The sequence below is a fragment of the Dunckerocampus dactyliophorus genome, chromosome 11 (assembly GCF_027744805.1).
Source record: "Dunckerocampus dactyliophorus isolate RoL2022-P2 chromosome 11, RoL_Ddac_1.1, whole genome shotgun sequence".
In the NCBI taxonomy this organism is placed as follows: Eukaryota; Metazoa; Chordata; class Actinopteri; order Syngnathiformes; family Syngnathidae; genus Dunckerocampus; species Dunckerocampus dactyliophorus.
Window position 1 is genome coordinate 10884026 of NC_072829.1, and position 22465 is coordinate 10906490.

The 22465-nt window shown below is 41.9% G+C and overlaps 1 protein-coding gene across 2 annotated transcripts; it reads left to right on the forward strand.

Moving 5' to 3' along the window:
• The first annotated feature begins 170 nt into the window (after positions 1-170).
• ocrl (OCRL inositol polyphosphate-5-phosphatase) lies at positions 171-19876 on the forward strand. 2 transcript variants are annotated; one of them, XM_054792572.1, is made up of 24 exons: positions 171-559; positions 1426-1505; positions 4614-4705; positions 4926-4964; positions 5252-5365; positions 7254-7448; positions 8478-8721; positions 8799-8969; positions 9210-9311; positions 9402-9516; positions 10638-10754; positions 10832-11013; positions 14034-14145; positions 14261-14370; positions 14519-14654; positions 14774-14884; positions 15362-15527; positions 15709-15944; positions 16665-16688; positions 16894-17013; positions 17123-17207; positions 17741-17868; positions 17950-18061; positions 18151-19876. In XM_054792572.1, exons 1-24 carry the CDS (start codon positions 518-520, stop codon positions 18273-18275), a joined length of 2958 nt encoding a protein of 985 aa, XP_054648547.1. In that variant the 5' UTR covers positions 171-517; the 3' UTR covers positions 18276-19876. The 2 variants fall into 2 exon arrangements, with proteins under 2 accessions (XP_054648547.1, XP_054648548.1); XM_054792573.1 differs by lacking the exon at positions 16665-16688.
• Positions 19877-22465: the final 2589 nt, after the last annotated feature.

The following is a 22465-nucleotide window of genomic DNA, read 5'->3' on the forward strand; positions in this document are numbered from 1 at the left end:
GTGGGTTGGGTTTAATAAACACAAATGTGAAGAATATCAAAATTATTTTTTCAGTGGCAAAAGGTCGAAGCCCCTGTAATCAACAAATTCACAAATTGTTGTGCGTACTCCTGAACACAGGGGGCGCTAGTTATCAATAACCTATTGCCAACTGCATTTCAACAGCAAGAAGAAGGCGACTGGGTGAAGGAGGGAGTGAGACAGGAGTCCATTCCTTAAGTCCTAACCGGAACCAAACTAGCTTCTTCTAGCGTCTCTTGCCACCAAGGATGGTTATTTAACCACCTTCTCCAAAATAGGCATTTCATCGTGATGGGCAGACTGGTTAACACTCTGAAATCAAGGCTCTGTTGATGTCCGAGCCAAACCACCGAGCAGCTGTCACCCCGGAAGGCCGCCGTTGCCGCTTGCCTCACCGGGTGGGGATTTAACTTTCTCTCTTTTCTGAACGCATGGAGGTAACCAACACGTAGCCGACCTTCCAGCCTCTGGTAGAACTTGCTGTCATCCGCTAAGAATGGATTCCTCCTTGGGAATCGGCAACGAGGAGTGCTTGGCAATATCCTTTAAAAAAAAACAAAAACAAAAAACATTCTCCTTTACATTTAGTGAGTTAGCTTCTTGGCTTAGCGTACCATGTGCTGCTGTGTGCATTTTATGGCCATGTAACATAACATTAAGCAATGCGAAGTAATATACATGTATGTATGTATGTGTGTGTGTGTATATATATATATATATATATATATATATATATATATATATTATATATATATATATATATATATATATATATATATATATATATTATATAGTTTGACCTGTTTGAATTTTTGAATTGAGGCTTAACATCTTCAGACATGCAGTGTGTCATTTCTTCCGCCAGGGAGCTGTCAACCAAAACAATGATTATAATGAGTTAATTTGATGGCGTTGACTCGTTCAAAACATTTAGTCTTAACCTCAGTGGGTGTCAGACGTATATCTTATACTGTTACAGAAAACAATAGTCTCAATAGCCTTGGTTGTATTGTTGGTGGGCGGTAGACATGCGACCCAGTGTCATCACGTGACTGCGACGTCATCAAATCACGCCATTGTTTTGATTGAGAGACCCCAAGTGTAAGAAATCAAATCACTTTGTATGTTTTAAAAACAACAGCCTCTGTTTAAATTTAACATTAACTCTCACTAACCATCTCAATCATTGTTTTCTCCCAAAGCCGTCATGTTACACATGTATTTTTCTGAGAAATTATTAATGAAGCATGCATGGCCTCTTGTGTCAAATCATCACACCACCTCTACCGTCTCAAACGTTAAAGACATTTAAAACCACACGCTAATAGCAAAGTACTGTGATGCTTACGGGGTTGTTTTGTCTGCCATCTTTCGTGACAATAATTCCTTGATTATGCTGCTCACACTGTAAGAGGTCTGGAGCTGAGGGCTGGCCAGAAGGAGGCCAGACTGCTGTCACTAATTGAACGCGGTGGCGAGTTTATGTAAGTAGTGGTTCTAAACCTTGGACCCATATTGTCCTATGGTCTACAAACCCAAAAATGTATTTGTCTCGTTTAAAAGTCGAATAAATATCAAGGGTGCATTTCACTTATAGAGGATGAACTGCATCCATAGAAGTATATAAAATTAATACAAAAACAAAAATTCCCAAGCATCACCACATATACACATTACGCTTTTGGTTATTATTATTATGCAACCCAATGGACAAGAATCCATATTTCGGCAACTGCATATACCGTACCAGTCAAAAACTGGGACACATCATTTACAGCACTGAGTAAGTACATCCAACATTTGACTGGTACTGTAAATTTAATCACTATTTTTATACTGAAAATCCTTTGCTTAAGTCCAGATGTATTTCGACTGTATTTCGAAAAAAAAAAAAAAGATTTTTCCTTGACAGTATGCACCACCACAATGGATTTTAAATAAACCAATAAGTAAATAAATCAACATGCGATTTGAAGTGAAGACTTTTAGAATTAAATGAAGAGGTTTCACAAAAATATGGCATTTACCATCTATGAATTACAGATACAGGTATGTTATACTCAACAAAAACATTGACACACTAACAACACTTTTGTTTTTGCTCCCATTTTTCATGAGCTGAGCTCAAAGATGTAAAACTTTTTCTATGTACACAAAAGGCTTATCTCTCTCTCAAATATTGTTCACAAATCTGTTCAATCTCATAGCGAGCACTCATAATTCATCACATCCACACTCATCCAGCTCGCAGGTGTGGCATATGAAAATGCTGATGATTAGACGGCAAAATAATTGCACAGGTGTGCCTTAGGTTGGCTACAATAAAAGGCCACACCAAAATGTGCAATTTAACTGTATTGGTGGTCACACCAGATAGTGACTGGTTTTTGAAAGTCGACACTTTAATCACTTGCTGATTTATTTGTTGATTTATTTCATTGTTTGTAGTGTAAAGGCAAGAAAAACAACAACCTGTCTATACATTTCTGGACTTGACTGTAGTTAGTTATGCAAATATTGACAGCAAATTATTTTCCTCTTTTGAATTACAAGCTGTGGTTAAATTTACAGTACTAGTCAAATGTGTGGACGTATTTACTCACTGCTATAAGCGAGGAATGTTCAAACATTTGACTGATGCTGTATATGGAGGTTTTGGGGTGAAATAGTTTTATATAGCGTGACCTTGTGTGTAGAAGCAGCAGGTTGTGGCTGCCTTGCAGTGCGAGGCACAAAGCAATTAGTCCAGCTAGCTGTCAGCTACTTCCACTCATTATCCAGAATTCCAGCGCTCCATAATGAGACTCACATGGTGACACACGCTCCATGCTCAGCTCAAGTGTTTCAAACTGCACCCTAGTTGCAGTCTCAGCAGGGTGAAACGCTTCCATTTTTGCTGCACCTGAAATTGTGTGACTGGTGATAATCATAGAAAATAACAGAAGTGTAAGATAGTCTTTTTAGATGATTATTTTTCAGGCTTCCTGAATTCCTGAATAATAGTCTCATGGCATAATTTGTATTTCCTCAATGAACACCAGCTTTACAGATGCCGCGTCTGCTGCGTAGGCTGTGTGTGTTGCAGGAAACTCATAGCAGAAGCTAGTTACAGCTACCAAGTAGCACCGACCTATATTTTTTAGAAGGGGATCCTTGGGTACGGTAGGTGTTTATTTGAGGTGTGTCGTTTATTTATTCAAGTGAACATTTAATGCCCTATAATTTCCACGTTAACGGAATCGTTGATAAAATTGCAGAATTGGACAATAAAAACAGATTCTACTGTTAAACGTGGAATATCGCGGAAATTGACAGTGTGAATGAAATGCTGTCATCGTGAGGAGAAGGAACGTTTGTGTGGGGGAATATTTCCCTAGCGGACCACTCATTCATGGCGTCATGTCCTCACAAACACTAACCAGCCCCCCTCCTCAGCTAAACTTTGTTGAGGCAGCGACCTGAAACACCGGCTAAGTTGGCGAAAAAAACTTTGAAACTCTTACTTGACACTGAACATGAACGTAAGTTCAAGTACCACACTTCCTGCCTTCAAAATAAGATCTCCGCAGATCCTGTCTATTAGTGGTAACAAAATAAGGGTATCACAAAAATAGCTGACATGAATGAAGCGATTACATCTGCGACTACATCTTCCTTCACCACAAGCACGGATATGATAGTTTGTTGCGAATTTTGCAGCAATGAAACGTTAGTTTCTGAAATACTGTGCAAAATTGACAAGTGATGTATTGCGTCAATAAATGTAAGGATTTTTGCATTTAATTAACAGACATTTTAGTCACTAACACAAAAAAACACATCTGTGGTGATAAAATAAGTGTAAAAAGTAAACAACTGAATTAACACAAATATATAAACGGAATTTAGGAAAAATAAAATGGAATTTGGGGAAAAATTGGGCACGGCATTTATTAGAGCCGAGGACACTGTTTTAGAGGAAATACTGTAGTTTAAAATGTCATCTGCCAACATTGTACATAGTTCTGCACATTTGTACTATTTACTTAGCTATTTTCTAGCTTTGTATAAGTCCAAATATTACACAGAAAAGGCAGCAACAGAGAGAATTGCTGTTTTTCTTTAAGGATAACAGGCGGCGTCTTGCAGTGGTGCAAAAAAAAAAAAAAAAAAAAGGAGCTATAATAGAACCAGGAAGTACAGTCTCAAAAATAAGCTGAAGTAACAGAGAGAGAGAGGAGGCGGTAAAAAAGTAGTAAAATGAGACCCCACTATTATTGAATTAGGTAAAACTACTTGAATGTATGTGCACTGCATTGCGACAGAGGAATTCGACAGACGCATTCTTGAAATTAGTGCATAAGACATTGTTGCATGTCAGCATGACCGTTTCATTTTTAATAATTTGACGGTTTAACCAAACAACAATAATCCATACTCTGCATGATGACTTCTAATACCCTTGAGTTCTGTGCATGGTGATTGTCATTTTAAACAACGATAGCTCTGCGGCTGTTTACAGTACATACGATGGTTTGCATATATGCAAATCATGCAAACAAATAAGGAAGCTGATGATAAACTAAGCAAGTGTCTCTGCTGTTCTCATGCAGTCTGGGCGTGCTTGCCACCCCTGATGCTGTTGTGGCTCGTCCGGTGGCCCAGCTGTCCATACCTATCAATGGTAAATTTGAGATTGTGAAAGGTATGTCACTTTTTTATTGCGCTACATATGTATGACTGAGTGGTTTATTGCTCACTTTGTGCTTTTTAAATTCTTGCTGTAGCGCCACATATTTGCATCCTTATAGAGCGCTTTTGAAAATGAGCATGCAGAAATGACTTCCTTGTTAACAGCTCCTCCCACAAGTGACCTTTGACCTGCGTGTGAGCATTGTTTAAGCTAATTTCTCTTTTCACTGCAGAGGCAGAGGAGGCGCTTCTCATTGACTTCTCCCTAGCTTGTGAGTACTTTTTTGAGGCTATTTCGGGCCAGTTTATCTTGCAAGACAACCAGTCTCTCGCTGTGGGAACGTGAACGAGCTGAGCCCTACAATTTATCGTAGCTCAAGCGGTGTTTACATCTTTATTTAGTAGCAGTCGTGGGTCATGAGTTTCCCGGGCTCTCTGAAAGAATTCCGATTGGCTGGACTGTTGGAATCACAATGCTTTGTTTTTGGACAGTCTACATTTCTAGCGGCAATCCTAAATGTGTTTCTCCCCCTGTGTGTGTGTGTGTGTGTGTGTGTAGCTGGGCTCAGGATACGAATAAAAGGAGATAAAGTCCCAGAGCTCCAGTTAGAACTCCAGGATGATGAGCGCACTCAGACTTTCCTCACGCAGGTGATAAGCGCTCAACAACAAGGTCAGTCGGCATTCTGTTTGTAGTGTGAAGCAATTGGACAATGTCTTGTTTGTCTTTTCTTTCTTTTTTTTTTTTTTAAAGCTAGCTAGTTACTTGTCTAGCATTTATTTATCAAGGGTGGATTGATGATTTCCTTTGTTCCTGTTTCCCTTCAACATGTAGTATTAAATCTTCCACATGTGCTTCACTGATATGTTTGTCACATACAGTGAACAGTGAACCTTCATGCCTGTTGCCCCTCATTACCAGATTTTGAATGTGGCTTTATCAGTATTAAAGAGAATCAAATGTCTTTGTAGAGGATGACTCACTTGTCATTTATTCATGTATCCATTGTTAGGGATAATTGCTTTCCCGAGCAATAGGAATATGCGCGGTAGTGCTTTGCACGGGTGTAAATATATATATATATATAATTTTCAGTAGAATATTGTACTGGATGTCATGTGTACCAAGGTGGTGTTCAGTGAGTGCAATATTATGCTACTACACAGCCATCTGGTTTGTTTCCATAGTAGCAATATTAAATATTTACCTAATTCTTTGAATTGATGCCATTTGTTTGACTTGGTGTGATTTATTATTTTTATGGCTACTACTTCCTTGACAACACAATGCCTGAGGCAGTTCTGAATTTGTCATGTTAATGTATTTTCAGACTTTCAGACTTCTGCATTCAAAATATTTTTGAATATACCGTGTTCCCTCGCTCCATCGAGGTTAACCTTTCGTGGACTCGCTGTTTCATGTTTTAATTTTTTTTTTAAGTGCAATCCATCTATCCATTTTCTATACCGTTTCTCCTCATGAGGGTCGCTGGGGTATGCTGGAGCCTATCCCAGCTGAGTTTGGGTGACAGGCGGGGTACACCCTGGACTGGTCGCCAGTCAATCGCAGTTTAAAGTGCAATTTTAGTGCTTTGTAAAAAAATATATTTATATATTTTATTTTACAGCGTATGAACGTGCATTGTGTTCTGCGTCCTGACTGGCTAAGTGAGAACCCGCCCATTGTGTTCTGTGTCCTTATTGGCTAAGGGAAAGCCTGCCCATTGTCTTCTGCGACATGATTATCTGGAAACCATTGTCAATCAGTCTCCTTCGTGCCGAATTTCCATGTTTCCTGTTGTCGATCACTAGCAAACAGCTTGAGATTCTGAACTCTATGTTTGCACGTTTTCTCCCTGACAAAACCCACAATGTTGACGAAAGAGGCTAACCATTGCACAAAAAGTTTGACTTCTGGACATGCTGGAGGAAGGTGGACGTTACGCGGCTGTAGGGCGCCATTACGAATAACTGAATCTTCAGGAGGGGGAGGGCGAGGAGGAGGAGGATACGACAGGAGCAATATCTTTTACCAAGGATACAAAAACGCTTCAGCAGAGAGGCGCCAAGATGAAGAGGCGCAAGTCACTCACTCGCTGCACTCATAGGTTGAGCATTAAAATTCAAAGGAAGGTTTGAACTGAGTGTTTAAACGAGAGAAATGTGAGAAAATGTTAATGCCTCTCTGAGAAAACCGTATAAAATGTATTGTTAGGGGTTTTACAGCCTTAAAACATCTAATTGTAAAAAAAATTAAGTTGTCTACTTTGCGGATTTCACTGATTGCGGGCTATTTTGGGAACCTCTCCCCCGCGATAAACGAGGGAGCACTGTATACAGCCAACCAGCACATCTTGTTTCACTTAGTAGTACTGTAAGAGAACAATTGTTGTATTGTTGAACAATTGTGGTTGTATTTGTTTATCTGTTGTATATTGTTGGAGTTATTCTAAAGCAAATTGTTCATCCCATAGCTCAGTGCTCCTCCAGGATGTGTAAATACTAGTATAAGTCAGACTCAACATGCAATTCAGACTCTTTTGTGCATATTGTTTTCTCAGTTCAGTTGAATTTGTCCAAGCCCAGCGTGATGCATCCTGTTGCACAAATATCCCAAAGAGGTACAGTCCCCGTCCCACCTCAGAGAGGACACAAGGCTGCCAATTGTGTGGACTCTGGAGTCAACCTGCCCAGTACGACCAGTGCACTGCCTCCTACCCTCAATAGAAGCACATCAACACATCGGACTAATGCAGGTAATGTTTACTCCAAAGCAGCGGTCCCCAACCCGTCGATCGTGAGCTGCTAGTTGATCTTTTGGAGTTTGCCAGTCGATCGCGAGAACATTTGAAAAAAAATCAAGTATCACATCAGTGCCATCACATCCCAGAGAGACCAACAGGCATGCATTTTGTCCACTGAACACGCCCGTACGCCTCGCCGCTATTCAGGCAGCAGCAACCCACAAGCCCCAGCAAGGAGCCCAGTCTCCCAAAACCCGGCTGGAGGTACACCAGTACACCGGCTCGCCTCATACACCGACTTGCTCCCCCCCGCCCTAGCTAAAAGGTCGAGCGAGAGAGGGAGGGAGTGACAGAGCACATGCAGCGATGTGCCTGCGCACACAACAGGGCTTAAAATCTGCCTTTGTTTTCTCAAAGTTAAGGCACAAATATAACTCCATAGATGCACACCTCCAGAAAAATCTGTGAGCTGTGACGACGCCCCTCTCTAAAGTATATTTACCATAAAAGCTCCAATTAATGCCTCTGTTCCATCCTACAGTCACCGGTAAGCAAATAATTACCGCCGGTTCAAAAAACATTGGCAGCTGTGGCAACCTCCTGAATTAATTTATTATCTCCACAGGATGATAGCAGCTGCATTTGTGGTCAGCATTCAGCAGCTTTATCTAACACTGCATGCGCTTTCAAATGTTGCTACCCAGCTGTTGGTGTGAGACTAATGTGTTGCTGTGCTGTTGTTTACTATGAACTCATGTAGTTTGTTCCTTTCACAATCTACGTGTTAATGAATGACCATGTGGTCACAGTGAGCTACATTTCTTTTTCACTTTTTCATGCACTCTCAAGATAAAAAAAAAAAAAAATCGAATGACTTTTCACATTTTGGGAGTAACAGCCTCTCTCTAATAATGGCCTGTTTCCAGTCAACGCCAGTCCACTTTGCAGTTTAGCTACATAAACGCCCCAGGTATAATTAAGAATTTACGATAAATGCACTTTTTCAGTACTAACTTTTACTTCTTTGCTGTGACCATCCAGCTCAGTCACTTGCCTCAGACTTTGGCTTTGAGGACAACTTCAATCACACCTTGAAAGTGGAAGAAAAGAAGAACCACCAGAACAGGATTGTGGCCTCAAGGGATCCACCTCCTGTTCCTCCCCTTCCTCCCCGCAAAGCCTCCTTCACACCATCTTATCAGCTGCCTGCTACCCCTCTTCCTAAAGAGAGAGTTGTCTCCTCTCAAGCCAAAGACAACTCCTCCAGTGGCGTCAGCAGACCAGAGTAAGCCAGCCTGCCTTTGAATGACTTGTAAAAGGTGCTGAAATGCTTATTTATTGTTTCTTTTTCAAATCCTGCAGTAGTTTTCGATCGAGCTTCGAACGAGACAGGCCACCATCTTGGTGTGACAGTCCCACCACAAACACTATGAGGCAAGCCATGTTCTCCAGCCAGGCAGGACAGAGAGAATACCTCATCAAACACCGCCTGGGAAAGAAGGAAAACGAATATGTGGACATCCAGAACTTCAGGTGGCAGCACGTTCTTTCTGTTTGACAGTTCCCACCAGGATATAGTGGAACCTCTGTAGATTTTTGGCATTTTTCATTCTGCTTTCATCCACTTTTGTATTAGAATGCATGATAAAAATCCAGAAAATGCCCATTGCGTTACATTATTGTCATCTCTGACCATGCATTTCTTGTTAAAACCACTTTTTACTGCCACCGCTTTGTGAAAACTAAAAACAAATGAAACTATTGTTTCTCTAGGTTCTTCACTGGTACGTGGAATGTGAACGGACAGTCTCCAGACAGCACCCTTGAGTCGTGGCTGTCTTGTGACGCAGAACCTCCAGATATGTACGCCGTGGGGTCAGTGCTGATTGTTCATTTGTTTCGACATGTCATTCATACAGGGTCTGCGCTTTGTAACCATCTTGTGTTTGTTTCTCAATTACTTAGTTTCCAAGAGTTGGACCTGAGCACTGAAGCTTTCTTCTACATGGACTCCTCCAAGGAGCAACTATGGGTGGAGGCAGTTGAGAGAGGTCTACACCCTAAAGCACAATATAAGAGGGTGAGTGGATGAGGTAATTTATTTAACTACGCTGCTCATAAAAATAAAGTGAACGCTGAAGGCACACATCCTAGATTTCTGTAAGTACTACACTGTGTTCGACAACCGCACCCTCGCAGATTTCATTTCTCTGCTTTAAATTGTAAATGATTTTTTTCAACTAAAACCAAAAGGGTAAGTGGTTTTCATGGCACTATTTGCAGAGTGCTGCAGGTATGAATCCAGCAGAGGGGGCTATCTCACCAATTCATTCAACATTTTCCAGCAGGAAGATGCCTTTCAAGATGTGATTTTATGTAACTACTGCGTTTTTGTATACCTGTAATTATATCTGAATGTGTAACATTGTACTTAGAATGCATTTAATAACTGTGAGAGGTATATTATAGGATTAAGGGTGTGAAAAATAGGCATTTTGGGGTCTTTTTATGGGTATGTCCATTATTTGCTTTATTATTATATTATAGAGTATTATGCATTTTGATCATATCATTATTTTTCAGCAGTTTAGCCAACTAAGTTGTCTTAAGCTTGAATGGTTACTAGGTATAATTAGCATAAGCGGCATAGAAAATGGATGGATGGTTACTAGATGTAAACATAGCTGGTGATGTGCCTTTATGTGATGAAGGAGGTTGTGGCTTGAGGAGATCAACACACATGGGCCAGTATTATCAAAGGTAAACGAGTTAGACCTCTTCAGGTTGAACGCCCAAGCCTGCCGCTGGTTTTTAGAAGATTTAGAAGGTTTTTATGCAGGACAGTGATCCATTTCATGCATGGAAGTTGTCTACTTCATGCCTTTTTAAGATGAAATAATAATAATGACATGACCCGACCCCTTTCCTCCCCTTACCAAAACCCTGCTTGAGGTGATTTGTAAGGCTCTGTAACACATTGCTGCCACTGTACCGCCTTACACAAAGGAGTAGATAGCAGTCCTGCTTCTGGGTTATTTCCTTCCTGCAGCCTTCTCCACTCCTCCTGGTGTACTGACCTTGCCTCTGTATCTCCTCCACACGCTTGACACTGTTTTGGGATATGATCATGTGTTCCAGTTATTTTTTTTCAGCAGGTATGTTGTGAGCACAGCCACTAACTTGCTAAATTCTTGCCGTCAGGTTCGCATCATAAGACTGGTTGGCATGATGCTGGTGGTCTTCGTCAATAAGATGCACAAGAATAACGTTAAAGAAGTGGCAGCAGAACATGTCGGCACAGGAATCATGGGGAAAATGGTACAGTCAGATTAACTTTAAAAACTTCCAAATAAACTGTCTTTTTGTGTAGCTAAAATGTTTTTTTTCCTTCTCAGGGGAACAAAGGAGGCGTGGCTGTGAGGTTTGTGTTCCACAATACTAGCTTCTGCATTGTCAACTCTCATCTTGCGGCACACGTTGAGGACTTTGAACGACGCAACCAGGACTATAAAGACATTTGTGCTCGCATGACCTTCCACCTACTGGACCACCCCCCTCTGAGTATCCACAAGCACGAGTGAGTTCCCTCAGGGCTTTTCATGCCAATATGGTGAACACTCATAGTGTTACAGATGTCTAAGGGTGTAATGGCACATGTCTTTGTAATTGGATTTTTTGATACGGCACAGAGTAGGGGTGTCCAATACAACTTTTTCACTTCCAAAATGATACAAATATTGCAGCCGTGAGTAATGGCTGATATCAATATCAATTTGATACAACACCAGCAATAATTATATATCGGTTTGTTACTCATTTTTTAGTGTGGCCTGTTAGAAAAGGCATGGTGAAGTGATACTACACAAACAGAGAATAGTCAGAATAGCAACAGTTGTCCTGAGGACAAACTCACTTTATCACGCTTTGTGGTGGTTTTGCACGCCGTTGGTTGTTTGGGGAGGCCAGAGGTTTGTTTCCACGTGGTATTGCGAGGATCTTCATGCTGTTTTTGTGGTGCTGCTTTGGATGAGCGAGGGTTGGTTGTGTTGAACTTCTCCAGTTCTGTGCCACCGCGGGGAACTTGTGCATGGCTGCAACACTTTTTGGGGACTTTAGCGAATGGACTGCCATATAGCTGATATACAGTATATACATATACGTAGTCACCTCTGCTCCTCTGTTAGCACACACTGTTGTGATCACATGCATGGCGCTGCATAATGGATCATAGATGGAGCAGTCTGGAGTGGACTGCTTGTATCGGAGTGCTTCTCCCGGAGATTTTAAATGCAGGCAGATATAATCAGATTTTTTGGTGATATTGGACCGATATCAATATAGGATCAGGACACTTAGTACAGAGGCTGATACAGAGTACTGATACACGTTGCCCATCACACGAGTGAGTATAACTGCCTCTTGCAATATGTTTGCTTCTTAAAGTGCTCATGACATCAAACAAAGTTTGAAAAAAACAATCACAAAATTAAAGTACTCTCTTAATAAAGCATTTTTCTCATACTGTTGTCATAAATAAACAACTATGAATTATGAGTGAAACGTGGTGACTTGGACACAAGCTCTATGCACACTGTCCAGAGCTGAAAACGAGTAACGGCGATTGTTGTTTAGCAAGCAATTTGGCATGAAAGCCCATATTATTCAAAGATGACCCTTTGGATTTATTGTTGCATGCTGCAACACATACCACATTAAAAGCCTAGCTAGGATGTCAGTTAAGAATCAACACTGCATTAGCGCCATGAGCATTAGGCTGGCTCAGTTGGTAGAGTGGTCGTGTCCTAACATCCGTCCTCTCGTGATCATGTCGAAGTGTCCTTGAACCCCCAGTTGCTCCTGATGCTGCGTCAAATGTGCTTACAGTGTCAAAGCCTTTGAATGCCTTGGAGGTGGAAAAGCGCTACACAAGTGAAAGACCATTTACCATTTACAATGGGGAATATTAGCAGAATAAATGAGGATTGACTTACTGCCACCTTGGCATGCTTTTCCACAGTGAACAAGCTTAGTGTGTCTCCTTGAGTGTTCCAGCAAAAGCCTTCAACAGGAGTGGGCATAATATAAAAAAATATATAACAAAAACAGAGAATGCATCGTAGTGAACCGGAACTTCCGGGTTGGAATTCCTGGCTTAAACGTCACTTGCTCCCTTCCTCCAGTCCCGAAAGAAGTGGTGAAAATTGTTAAAAAAAAAGGGAAATATTTCTAACATTCTAAGCATATTCTAACACAGGAAATATGCCTTTCAATGTTATTTTTCACGGCAGAAATAACAAGATTAGCATGTGTTTTGGTGACATGAGTATTTTAAACAAATACAGCCTTTGGCTAGCGGTAGTCACGGCTAGCCATAGTGCTAAGGAGATGACATACCTTGAAAAGCTGCTTCTATCGTTAAAGTCCCAGTGAAATACGTAAACGAACAAGGGCAAGTGAAGTGGATAAGATGAAAGCAGTGTGCTGCCACTAGCTGGAAGGAACTTTTATTTCCTAAAAGTATAATATTAATTTACAATGGTCAAACTGTTACCATTGTACTTTTCTGCAGCGTTGTAATTTCCTAAAAAAAAAAACAATTCCATAATTATCTTGTGTAATTACTAGGGGTGTCCGATAATATTGGCCCACAGGTCTTATCGGCCCGATATTTGCATGAAAATGTAATATTGGTCAGTATCAGTATAGGGTTTTTTCCCTGTAATGAAGACTGATCTAGCCCTTTTAACGCCAAAGTCGCAAAATTGTGACAAGCAACATTGCTGAATTTGCTGCTAATATGATGCCTCATGTAGTTCATACTTTACAAACGCCAAAGTCGCAAAATAACGACAAGCAATATTGCTGAATTTGCTGCTAATATGATGCCTCATGTAGTTAATACTTTACATCAAGAGATGGGCGTGTTTCTATGCCAAGTTTAAGAGTTTATAGACTTTGACGCCCCATGTGTGTGCGGCATCCAGTCCGTTCGCCACAACAGTCCACATGCAGCACATACTTGAGCCGATGCTTCGCTTAACCGTGTTCAGAGTGGCAGGATGTGGTGGGTTGTCAAAACACCGCTAATGGTGAGGGGGTTAGCGGGAATGTAAAAAAACGTAGAAATAGGCAGGCAGGAAACACGGGAAACTCCTCGGCAGAAAATGCACTGCTGACGGATTCACCAAACTTGTGGAGTTCCTCGAGCCACGCTTTGCCATGCCTAATCGCAAGTATTTCTCAGATGTTTGCTTACGCGAATTGTACGTTAATTCCACGACAGGAGATACTGTATGTACATATGTTGGACAATATCGGCATATTGGATATGGGCAAAGAAGCCAATATTGCACATACCTAGTAATTATATAATAGTTATTTGAGAATTTGGTTTACTTTTTGTTTAATTTTGTTTTGTTGTGCATTTTGCTCCCTTACTGTACTAAAAATGAACCACTGAGTCATTACCTTAAAACCAATGTCCATACCATACTGTTGTTATGGTGTACCATTACACGCCTTAGTTTTAATAACAGTTTTTTTATGCTCAAAAGTTGTGATGGACTTTCCACCAAGCAACATCTTTGTGTGTTATAGTGTGGTAATCTGGTTTGGAGATTTGAACTATCGCCTCTTCATGTACGACGCTGCTGAGGTCAAACACCTCATTTCCCAGAATGAGCTGAAAAAGCTTCAGGAGTTTGATCAGGTGAGAGGTCCATCAGTGGTCATTTGGGCACTGACACTAATTCGCTAAAAGGGTTTTGGGATGAGTATGTTTAAAGATCTGTCATGTAACTTGTTTAACTTTCTCTGAAACACAGCTGAACATTCAGAGGCAGACCAAAAGAGCCTTCACTGACTTCATGGAAGGAGATATCAACTTCATCCCTACGTACAAGTACGATTCCAGAACAGATCGTTGGGACTCGAGGTAACACTATTTTGCCATGAATTTTCCGTTGTTATTCCTTCTAACTAAGCCTTGTCAGCAAAACAGGCGTTTCCGTCATTATCGCTGCACAAACACAAGAGTCAACGTGTCTGTATGATCCCTGAAACACTTTGACTGTTTCCTCTAGCGGGAAATGTCGCGTTCCAGCGTGGTGTGACAGGATACTGTGGCGGGGCAACAATGTCAAGCAGCTGAAGTACCGCAGTCACATGGAGCTGCAAACGAGTGACCACAAACCGGTCAGCTCCATCTTCAAGATCGGGGTAAGAAGTGGTAAAATACACAAAAAATAAATCCTTCGTTAATGATGTTCTTATCAGGAACAGCTTCCATGATCATTTCAGCAACACCACTAATATTTTAGGATGTTTGTGTTCAACAGGTGAAGGTAGTCAATGAGCAGCGCCACAAAAAGGTTTTTGAGGAGATTGTTCGCGCCATGGACAGAATGGAGAACGATTTCCTTCCATCAGTGTCTCTTAGCAGGAGAGAGGTTAGGAAAAATGACCTCCCATAAAACTACATGCACCCTACTACATCCATCCATTTATTTTCCTCCATACATGTGGAATATGAGCAGCATAACCAGGTGTCCCTCCCTCCACCACGGGCTACCAGGCATTCCCAGGGTATGAAGAGTCATATAATCTCCCAGCAGCATATGCTAGGCTAGGTCTATCCCTGGCTAACCAACTAAACATGAGTAGAATACCTCCAATAGAAGGTGTCCATCCATATCACTTGCATACACTTCACCTTGAGGCAATCTTTCGTGTATATGGAACTAGTTTAAAACAGCTGGATCAGTTTACCTGAGTCCACTGCTTGTTTGTCAACGGCTCCGACCGCCCTGCCTTTTACTGCAGGTGGTGGATGCACAGTGCCAGTCAGTCTTCCACCATCTGTTCTTTCCAGCATCTAGCCTCTTCCAGTGTATTTAATTCCACCTTCTTTTCTCCTCCCACTGCAGTTTACATTTGAGAATGTGAAGTTCCGGCAGCTCGAGAGGGAGCGTTTACTCATAAAGAATGACGGGCAGGTCCCCTGTCACTTTGCCTTCATCCCCAAACTCAACGACTCACAGTACTGCAAGTCATGGCTGCGTGCCGAGCCAAGCGAGGGATTCTTAGAACCAAGTAAGTCCTTTGGCAGTTTAAGTAAGGGCATTTAATTCATCAATCATTAAGAATTGTGTTGAATATTGTGTGGAATTGCGGTCTTAAAACAATTGAATCAAAATTGAGAGCACTACTTGGCTGCAATCAGAAGAGGCGTTGTTGATTCTCTCAAAACAAAGACTTTTTTTCGTATGAACAGATGAGACCCTGGAGATCTATCTGGAGGTCTACGTCAGTAAAGACTCCGTCACGCTGCTCAACTCCGGCGAGGACTCAATTGAGGACATCCTGGTGCTCCACCTGGACCGAGGCAAGGACTACTTCATCACCATCTCCGGCAACTACCTGCCCAGCTGCTTCGGCACCTCATTGGAGACCCTGTGTCGAATGAAGAAGCCCATCAGAGAGATTCCTATCACCAAACTCATTGACTTGGTAAGGGGAACTTGAAATAAGGGGAAATGCAGTATTAGTTCATAGATTAGTTGAAAGCATGCTTATGAAACATAAATCTTCCTGAAGTGTAGCTCAGAGCCAATGGCCGGGCCTGGTACTAAGAGAAGACACGTGAGCGTTTGTTCACACCCTCTGGGTAAAGCTGGTCACACTGGGGTGTATTTTTTGACACTATGAAATGCTTCAGCATGTATTTTTGTAGCAAAGTGAACAAGGAAGTAGCAAGAATACAAGAATAAGAGAAAGAACTGGGAACGCTACCATACTTCAAATGCAGTAAGAAGACAGCAACAGCAATTAATGGCAATGTTTTTTTGACCCAACGCTAATTAGAAACCCCGGTGGTTATTGCTTTTGTACACCCTGCACACAGTAGCTATAAAATACACAGCAGTTAATGATTACAGGGGTTAACTGGAGCATTTACGATATTAAAAATATTCACGAGTAAAACTCAATGCTTCATTTTGGATCATATGAATTTGCACTACAATCACGTCTTCAGTTCCAATTCTATTTTCCTGCCTCTTTTGTGTGGATGTAATGATTTAGCCGATCTATCCTCAATCTATTTTTCTTGATTTTGATGCTCAGTGCCATCTTTTCTCTTCTTTTGCTTCCTTTTATCGCCTCTGCTTGCCTTCCTTGATCATTCTTTTCCCATTCTGCACTCTGGTTGTGGGCTGACTTCTACCTCAGGGAGAGGACAGCTTCACGGAGAAGGTAACATCTTATTGCTCATATCCTAAGGACATTTCTATCACCTTTTTTGTAGCAGCATGTTTCCGTTGGGGGATTCATTTGCTGAAACAAATAATTATATTAAAAGAGATAGAAGTCTGCATCCCGAAAACAGACTTTAATCAGCTGTTATAGATAAATGTCACTGGTAATTGTCTCAAAGTGTAAATGTGCTGTCACTGCCCAGGAACGGTCAAAGGTGAACTTTCTGATGGGGGATGGTGCAAGCACAGAGGACAAACCTCTCAAAATCCCTAAGGAGGTGTGGATCCTAGTCAACCATCTTTTCACCAAGGCTTGTGATCAGGTGAGATGCCAGGCTGTAAATGTACACACTCAGCAGCAAGGACAAAAATGATCAACTTCTACACCCACTCCATACACAATTCATTTTGTTTGCACTGCCTGTCCCTCAGGAGGACCTGTTCCAAACACCAGGATTAAAGGAGGAGCTGCAGGCCATCATTGACAGTCTGGACACTAGCATTCCAGACACCATCCGTATCCTTATTCATGTTGATAGTTTTCCATTTCACTAAAAGCACTTTTAAAACTGCCTGAATTTCCACATCAAGGTTAATGTTAGGCCAACACAATTTCAAGCCACTCTTGTGAGACTTTAAAATGGTTGAGGAATACTGCAATATGAGACCTTTTAATGTAAACAGTTAACATTCATTGTCATCATGTTTTCCACTACACTATTATATAGCTTAGCCCAGGGTTTCACAACATATATTGAGCCAAGGCACAAATTTGTGTTATGAACGGCAGCAAGTGGATACACAGGTTATGCATGTACCTCCTGTCATCTAGTGGAAGAGAATTTAATTGTTCTGCCTCTTACTGTGTGTCGCTGGCATAGATAGTTTAAAGGAAAACTGCACTTTTTGGGGGGGATTTTGCCCATCATCCACAAGCCTTATGTGAGACATAAACACACATGAATTTCTGTTTTCTGTGCATAGTAAATATTGAAAAACTTCTAATAATGCAATATAATGTGATTCACCGTCCTTGACACTTTATGTAAGCTGGCTGCAACCACTCTGTGGCTGAGGCTCTATTGATCTTCTTAGAGGCTTTGCCAGAGCCGGTCGTGTGCTACGAGCTCTACCAACGGTGCCTGGACTGTGCCCACGACAGCCGCCTATGCAAACAGGTGACCACATCAGCCTTAACCCTGCTGTGTGCTTTGTTGTCACAGATGGGTAATGCATTTATGTATTCTGCCGATTGACAGTTGATCTCCCAGCTGCCCCGATCCCACCGCAACGTGTTCCGCTACTTGATGGCTTTCTTGAAGGAGCTCCTCAAGCACGCGCACAACAACAACCTAACAGCCAGCCTCATAGGTATAACACGCTCTGAGGATCATACACTTCAAGATCTATAGAGCTTATTTTTTCATGATTCGTACTCTTATTTCTCCTCATCCTGTCAGCCACCCTCTTCGCCAGCCTTCTTATCCGACCTCCTCCCAGCATGGCGAGCCGACAGACATCCCACGACCGTCAGAAAGCCATCGACTTTGTTCTGGGTTTCCTGATGGCGGGAGATGAAGAGTAACTCAAAGTCACACCTCTTCATTCTTTACAGTGTCTCCATAGGAGCCAAAGAAGACATTTGAAACCCGTCACAAACTCTCATGTTAGAGAGCCCTGAGGTCCCTTGTTGGGCCTCCACTTGACCTTTAATGCTTTTACCAAGTGTTCATACATAAACCAGTTTGGCCACTTGGCTGGATTTACAAGCACTTTGGAGCGGTGTGCAAGGACCGGCGCCTCCAGACCAGATTTGTCCTCCTTCCTAACCGACCCAGAATGAACTCAATCTGCACCAAAGAGAGCGGCGCAGATGTGAAAACACTATGTGTCATTAGCTCAGTAAGAAATGATTAGTCTAGTGTACCTCTCATAGAAGTTCCATTTATTTTTGGACAAACTCTTTACTTTTCATGCATTGTCCGTTTTAGTTGAAGGGGTTCAGACACCCGCTAGAACTACCTGTTATTTATACATTTCCATTTCAACGTCACTGTTTGCACCAGATGATCTAGAGCAGTGTTTCCCAACCTTTATGGAGCCAAGGCACACGTTTTACATGAGAAAACTCTCATGGCACACTGCCAAACAAAAATGTATGAATGGCAACAGTTGGCTACACAGATTAAATATGTACCTTCTGCCACCGAGTGGCTCATCGACTCACAAATGAACAAAGATACATTATGTCTAATAAATGGTAATATTTGGACTAATTAAATGAAATTGAATATGATAGTGTGCTGCAGCACACTGGTTGGGAATCACTGACATATTTTGTCTTGAATGTTTGCTGTGTTTTTCTTTTGGGAGCCTTACATCAAGTTTGTCCTGTTCCTCCGGAGTTATGAAACACGTCTTTTAATTGATACACTGACTTCCTGCTTCAACAGTGCAACCTGCTGTCCCCAAGGCTGTAAATAGTGAATGTTGACCTGTGGTGTGGTCGTTTGCCGTCATGAATGGTACTATCTATATTGCGTGTCTTTTGTGCAGACGCCTCATCTAAACACGAGTCATAGTTTTGACTTCCTGCCCGCCTGACAGTTTCTGTGATGTGTGATGCAGCGTATTTGGGATCAGGTTTTGCAAGGTTTATTGGGTGATTGTAGGATGTGTTCTACTTCTACGCTGTACGTCATACGCCAATCAGAGACAGTGTTTTATAACAGATGACAAATGAATGGAAAAACACATCCTATCATCTGCTTGTAAGTCCTCATTCATGCTGGTACGGTTTTGCCTTGTGATGCTCGCTGCGGCTTCATCTTAAATGTGAGCACATGACGCAACTGCTGACAATCACGCATGCAGGCCTGATGGTGCTCCTCTTTTTTTGTTCACTTTCGGTTTCATGCAATTCACAGCCTGTTCGGAAGCGTTGCAGCTTGTTTCTATCCGGGAGAGACATGTTCCAATCGTTTTCTGCCCTTGTGCTTTACAAATTCCACAATCTCGCCTGAAATCAAAAACCTCAGTGCTGTCCTAAGTCAGTGAATCATCTGTATTTATGTGAGTTCTAGTGCAGACACACAAGTGGTCACCATGTGCTCCTTAATGAAGGTACTCCTTTCAGCTTCTTTGACTTTTTAATTTATTTAACGGAAATAAAAACATTTAAATGTCCTGCACCTTCTTCTGCAATTCAGTGCCACCTTTGGCGGTGTCTTCACTTTAAGGATGGAATAAGATGATGCCTTATTTCACTCATTGCAGGATTGTGCCTGCCACCCTGGCCCCACCTGAACAGTTGTAGCAGTTGGAGGAGGACAAGTGGACTCTACATGCAAAAATGTACACCTCCATGAGGTCAGTGACCCAACAAAACCTCACATAAGCAAGCACTCGAGTAAAAAAGTTTGGGGAAAAAATCACGCAAGAGAACGTAAAGAGTAGGAAATGGTGTTAAATTAGTGACAAAAACCGTCTGCATAAAAGCCCCAATCAGCGTACATAAAGACCACTCTCCTCACGCTTGCAGTCGCTGAATAACCGCTGGCTGCCGCTCCCATGTGCCCTGTATGTTCCTGGTGTTGCAGAGCTTTGTCTCTGGGGCAGGCATCGAATAGACAGGCCGAAAGGTGAGAAGCACTGTCAGAAAGAAACTTGAGGTAGAACTGCTGCTCCTCCTCCGCATTGAGAGGAGCCATTTTAGGTAGCTCAGACTGGTTAGGATGCCTCCCGGACGCCTCCCAGGGGATGGGTTCAGGGCACGTGCGACCAGTAGGAGCCCTGCGGAAGACCAAGGACATGTTGGAGTTAGTCAATGTCAACACAACTAAATACAAAATGCAGTTTTTAAATGAAAACTTTTTATTAAGAAGGGAGGAAAAAAATCCAAACCTACATGGCCCTGTGTGAAAAAGTGATTACCCCCTAAACCTAATAACTGGTTGGGCCACCCTTAGCAGCAACAACTGCAATCAAACGTTTGTGATATCTTGCAATGAGTCTCTTACAGCGCTGTGGAGGAATTTTGGCCCACTCATCTTTACAGAATTGTTGTAATTCAGCCACATTGGAGGGTTTTCCAGCATGACTAGGCCACTTCAAAGCTTCATTTTGTTTTTCTTTAGCCAATTAGAGGTGGACTTGCTAGTGTGTTTTGAATCATTGTCCTGCTGCAGAACCTAAGTTCGTTTCGGTTTGAGGTCATGAAGGGATGGCCGGACATTCTACTTCAGGATTTTTTTGGTAGACAGCAGAATTCATGGTTCCTTTTAGCTCAGCAAGTCTTCCAGGTCCTGAAGCAGCAAAACAGCCCCAGACCATCACACTACCACCACCATTTTTTACTGTTGGTATGATCTCTTTCTGAAATGCGCCATTACTTTTACATCAAATGTAATGGGACACCCACCTTCCAAAAAAAATCTACTTTTTTGTATTTTCCCAAAGGTCTTGGGGATAATCGAGATGTTTTCTGGCAAAACTGAGACGAGCCTTAATGTTCTTGTTCAGCAGTGGTTTTTGTCTTGGAACTCTGCCATGCAGACGTTTTTTGCCCAGTCTTTGGATGTTGTTGTGGGGTCTTTTGGATGAGTCGTAGCTGCACTGTTTGGTTAATTTCGGTTGGCTGGCCACTTCTGGGAAGGTTCACCACTGTTCCACGTTTTTGCTGTTTGTGAATAATGGCCTCTCGGTGTGGTTCGCTGGAGTCCCAAAGCTTTAGCAATGGCTTTATAACCTTTTTCACTTGAACCATAGTTATGTTTTAAAATGGAGGCAATCACATTTTCACACAGGCCATGTAAGTTGCTTTTTTTCCCTTAATAATAAAAAGTTTCTTTTAAAAACTGCATTCCATATTCAGTTGTGTTGTCATTGACTAATATTTAAACTTGTTTGATGATCTGAGAAATGTAGGTCTGACAAACATGCAAAAAAATAAGAAATCAGGAAGGGGGAAAACACTTTTTTGCACCACTGTATGTCTCTCAACTGGCCTGGGAATTCCTTGAGATCCGCCAGGAGGAGGAGGTGGACGAAGTAGCCGGGTAGAAAGAAATCTGGGCTTCCCTGCTTCGGCTGCTGCCTTTGCGACCCAACTACAGATAAGCGGAAGAAGATGGATGGAATTTTTTTTTTCTTTCGATAAACATGCTGTTCGTACTGCTAATAATATGTCTTTTATGCAGTTAATTCAAAACAGTGATTAAACGGATAAACAGATGTTTTTTTAAATGGAAATGCTAAGAATGCTGACAAGCTGCGTGACTACATTGTGAAGCATGGGAACGTCTCTTGCTCTTGCATGTAACATGCAAAACACTAAAGCTAGCACCTAGCAAGATAGCACCAAGTACCAAAAGTGCATTTCTACATTATGTCATGTAAATGTATGTACATTAATATAAAGATATTGGCTAACATGCTAACAGCATGCTAGCACCTGGCAACGGAGCACTCAGTACCAAACATGAATCAGTGGCGGGCGGTGCATTTGGTACCTGGGCTTTCAGTGGGCCTCAGACACCGTGAGAGCCAGTATAAAAAGCATATGTGCCACTGCAGGTCTCAAACTACAGCCACCTGTACAGAGCAACAGCCACACTAGTAATACGCCATTCAGGTGTTAAGAGAGGAGGGAACTCCAGCACATTAAGTAAGATAGCCGCATACATTATTTTACCAATATAAGTCTCCTTTTAGTCTCTTTCGGATACAGTTCTCTCCGGGTACTCCGGCTTCCTCCCACATTCCAAAAAATATGCA

Coding starts and splice junctions, on each gene's coding strand:
- ocrl (XM_054792572.1), top strand. CDS start 518: ATGGATTCCTCCTTGGGAATCGGCAACGAGGAGTGCTTGGCA. Junction 5,366..7,253: donor GATAAGCGCTCAACAACAAG/GTCAGTCGGCAT, acceptor TTGTTTTCTCAG/TTCAGTTGAATTTGTCCAAG. Junction 17,208..17,740: donor TAGCATTCCAGACACCATCC/GTATCCTTATTC, acceptor ACTTTATGTAAG/CTGGCTGCAACCACTCTGTG.